A 3,101-nucleotide genomic window follows, 5' to 3' on the forward strand; every position below is an offset into this window, starting at 1 on the left:
TATTCTATTCTATTCCATTCATTCTATTCTATTCTATCATTCTGTTCTATTCTATTCTATTCCATTCATTCTATTCTATTCCATTTTGGTTTAAAATAATCACAATTTAGATTTCTAGGTGAAATCCCTCCTTTCAATAAGCAGGTTTAACAAATTATTTAAATAAAACTTTACAACAACACTAAGAAGATCAAAGTGCTTCACTGAAGGATAAAAATATTGCAAAAAAAAAAATAAATAAATAAATAAAATCCTAATCCTAAAACAATGTGTCCTAAGTATTAAAAGACAGTTAAAAAAAATGAGTTTTTAATCTGGATTTAAAAGGCTCAGATCAGTGAGAACCTGCAGACCGTTTAGTTTAGGAGCCGTAACCACAAAGGAACGATGGCCCCACTGGTTATACTGGAACCATTTGATCAGCAGACTGGAGAACTCTGCTGGGGCGGTGTCAACGTCTCAGTTAGATATAACAGAGCCAGACCATGAAGGGTGTTAAAACTTTAAAATCAATCTAGAGACGGAGCCAGAGAGGATGGAGAGAATGGAGATGATGGAGAGGATGGAGATGATGGAGTGATGGAGATGATGGAGTGATGGAGATGATGGAGAGGATGGAGAGGGTGTAGAGGATGGAGTGATGTGGCTTTGAGAGGAGACCAGCTGCTGCTTCCTGTTCTACTGTAACACTGGGAGGCCAGAATAGAGGCGCTGCTGCAGTCAAACCCAGAACTAATAAATCCATGGGTCGCCTGTTTATCCTGAGGTTAAAACTCTGAGTTTCTGGTTTCATCAAAGCTGCTGTGAGTTACTTTAATAAACTCTGAGCAGGTTCTTTCAGAAACAGAGTAAACTCTCAGGAGGATCTGAATCCTTCAGTCTGCCTCTGGGACCGAATCCCATCATAGACCATCTCTCTCTGTCTTGCAGGTGACGCCATCTTGGACGCCGTGTCACAGGACCTTATTGCTCCAGCTTCTGACTCGCTGACTCCTGAGCTGATGCTGCAGGATGCCCCTCCCCCTCCACCCAAACCCAGGGGTCCTCAGACGGACGCGCTGCGTCCTCACATGCACTTCCTGCTGTCTCTGCTGTCTCTGCATCGCCTGGACGCCAGCAGCAGCGGTGTGGAGGCTCTGTGTTGGCCTGCTGAGGGGGGCGGGGCCTCTGCGGTGGCAGAAACTCTCTGCGTCCTCCTGGATTCCGTGGTAACCGTCTTCAAGGAGCCCCCGGCTCTGGGGCTGGCCGACCCGGCGCCGCAGGCCTGCCAGGTGGCATCCAGAGCCTTGGACCTCCTCTGCTCGCTGAGGCGGCCATCTGTGGACTTCATGAGACGTGTGGAAGAGGCGATGAGGGAGCTGACTCAGATGCTGCTTCACAGCAAACATCCCAGCAGGGTGAGTAATGTTTGCACGCATCAGATGCCTCCTAACGACCGTCGCTGTGGAGGACCAGAGCACAGCAGATGGTCCTGATGAGCTGAGGGCATCAGCTGAGGGTCACAGACCAACGCTGGGATGGAGGGAAGGCCTTAAAGCCTCGTTTCTCTTGTTTCTGAAAATTCCTTCATTGTTTTCCTTTTTTATTTACAGTCTTTAAAAACAGTCAGAGAAAAAAGGTCCGACCCAGAAGGACATGAGGAATGTGATTCGGTCCTGAAGGGTTCTGGTTCTGCTGGATAACCTGGATCAGCAGCTGTCTGAAAACTAAAAAAATCTGTCATTATTTTCTTAAAATAACTGCATTTCTCTTGGTTTAAGGAGATAAAAGTACCATTTTAAAAACTATTCTTTCTAAAACATTTTTAAAAAGTATAAAAGTAATAGTAATGCAGGAAAAAATTTAAGGACAGATGCTTTAAACCTGATACTGCACTGCAAAAATGACCTCAAAATGAGTAAAAATGTCTTAAATTAGGGGTATTTACCCTTAATTTGAGCAGGTAAATAAGATGGTTTGCCAATGGAATGAGTATTTTTACTCTTAAAATACGGTATCTAGACATTATGCACTTGAAATAAGACAATGCAGTTGTTTTTTTTCTTTTTTTAAGTGTAAATTGTCTTGTTCCATTGGCAAAGTATCTTACTTAAATCCTTAATTCAAGAAAAAATGCACTTATTTTAAGAAAAAATGACTTATTTAGATTTCATTTTTTTGCAGTGTGGTTACTGAACTAACTTACGACCGTACAATTCTTCAAAACTAAGGCTGTGTCCGACCGTCCGCCGTGACCCCTAAACCCCTCCATCACTATATAGTGAACTCAGTTCACTGACAGTTCGGATAGATCAGGACTGCTTTTTGCTCCCTGTTGGTCACATTACTAGGGCCTTATAATTTCACGGAAATCACGGACAGAATCGCGGAATTGGCAAATTAATGCGGAATCTAGTGTAAATGCATAATTTCTACATTTGAAATTAAATTCTGTTTATGTGTGGGAAAAGAACGTACGTCTGGGGGAAATGCACACTGGGAGACGCAAATCTAGGCGACGCGACCCCTCCCGCTCCGTCATTTCCGCTCACCCTTCCCCATCAAAACATTGAAAAAATGGCGAAGCGACTCTCCACAGCTCCGCTTTCGGCGAAAAAGTTGAGAAACACGACGCTAAGCCCTGAGTACAGAGCCGAGCAGTTCCCTCGTGACTTTTACGTGTCAGGTGAACTATTGTTTTGCAAGTTTTGTTAACATTCCATTGATTGGAAGCGCAAAATACATACATAAAACAGAAAAAACGGAATTTTAAAAAATTAAGGAAAAAACTGAATTTGGGAAAAAATAAAATGGATTTTATAGGGCCCTACATTACTCCTCCTCGCGATCCTGGGGCCGTCTCTGTGATTAGTCACCGCTGTCGGGTAGCGGCAGTCTATGGCAGGCTGCCGTGACAGCAAATCCCAAAATGCTTTGCAAGGAGAGCTCTTTGCGCAAAGCATTCTGGGATATATCTGCCTCTTTAAAGGCGTTGTACACCTCAGAAGCTCATGAGGTGCTGCGTAGGGGTGTAAATAATAATCGTTTTGTATCGATGCATCAATCAAACAGCCGACGATCCGATGCATCGATACGTCCGCAAGAGAATCGATTCATGTTTT

General features: G+C 43.6%; 1 protein-coding gene across 1 annotated transcript in view; it reads left to right on the plus strand.

The window, feature by feature from the left end:
* Positions 1 to 1,475, plus strand: part of mei4 (meiotic double-stranded break formation protein 4) — an 11,019-nt gene extending 9,544 nt beyond the window's left edge. Inside the window, exon 3 of the mRNA XM_015404560.1 lies at positions 931 to 1,475. Within this exon, the coding sequence (XP_015260046.1) occupies positions 931 to 1,475 (545 nt within the window). The remainder of the gene's footprint in view (positions 1 to 930) is intronic.
* The last annotated feature ends 1,626 nt before the right edge of the window (positions 1,476 to 3,101 follow it).

This window comes from Cyprinodon variegatus, unplaced genomic scaffold, assembly GCF_000732505.1.
Source record: "Cyprinodon variegatus isolate N-32 unplaced genomic scaffold, C_variegatus-1.0 Scaffold1789, whole genome shotgun sequence".
Taxonomy (NCBI): domain Eukaryota; kingdom Metazoa; phylum Chordata; class Actinopteri; order Cyprinodontiformes; family Cyprinodontidae; genus Cyprinodon; species Cyprinodon variegatus.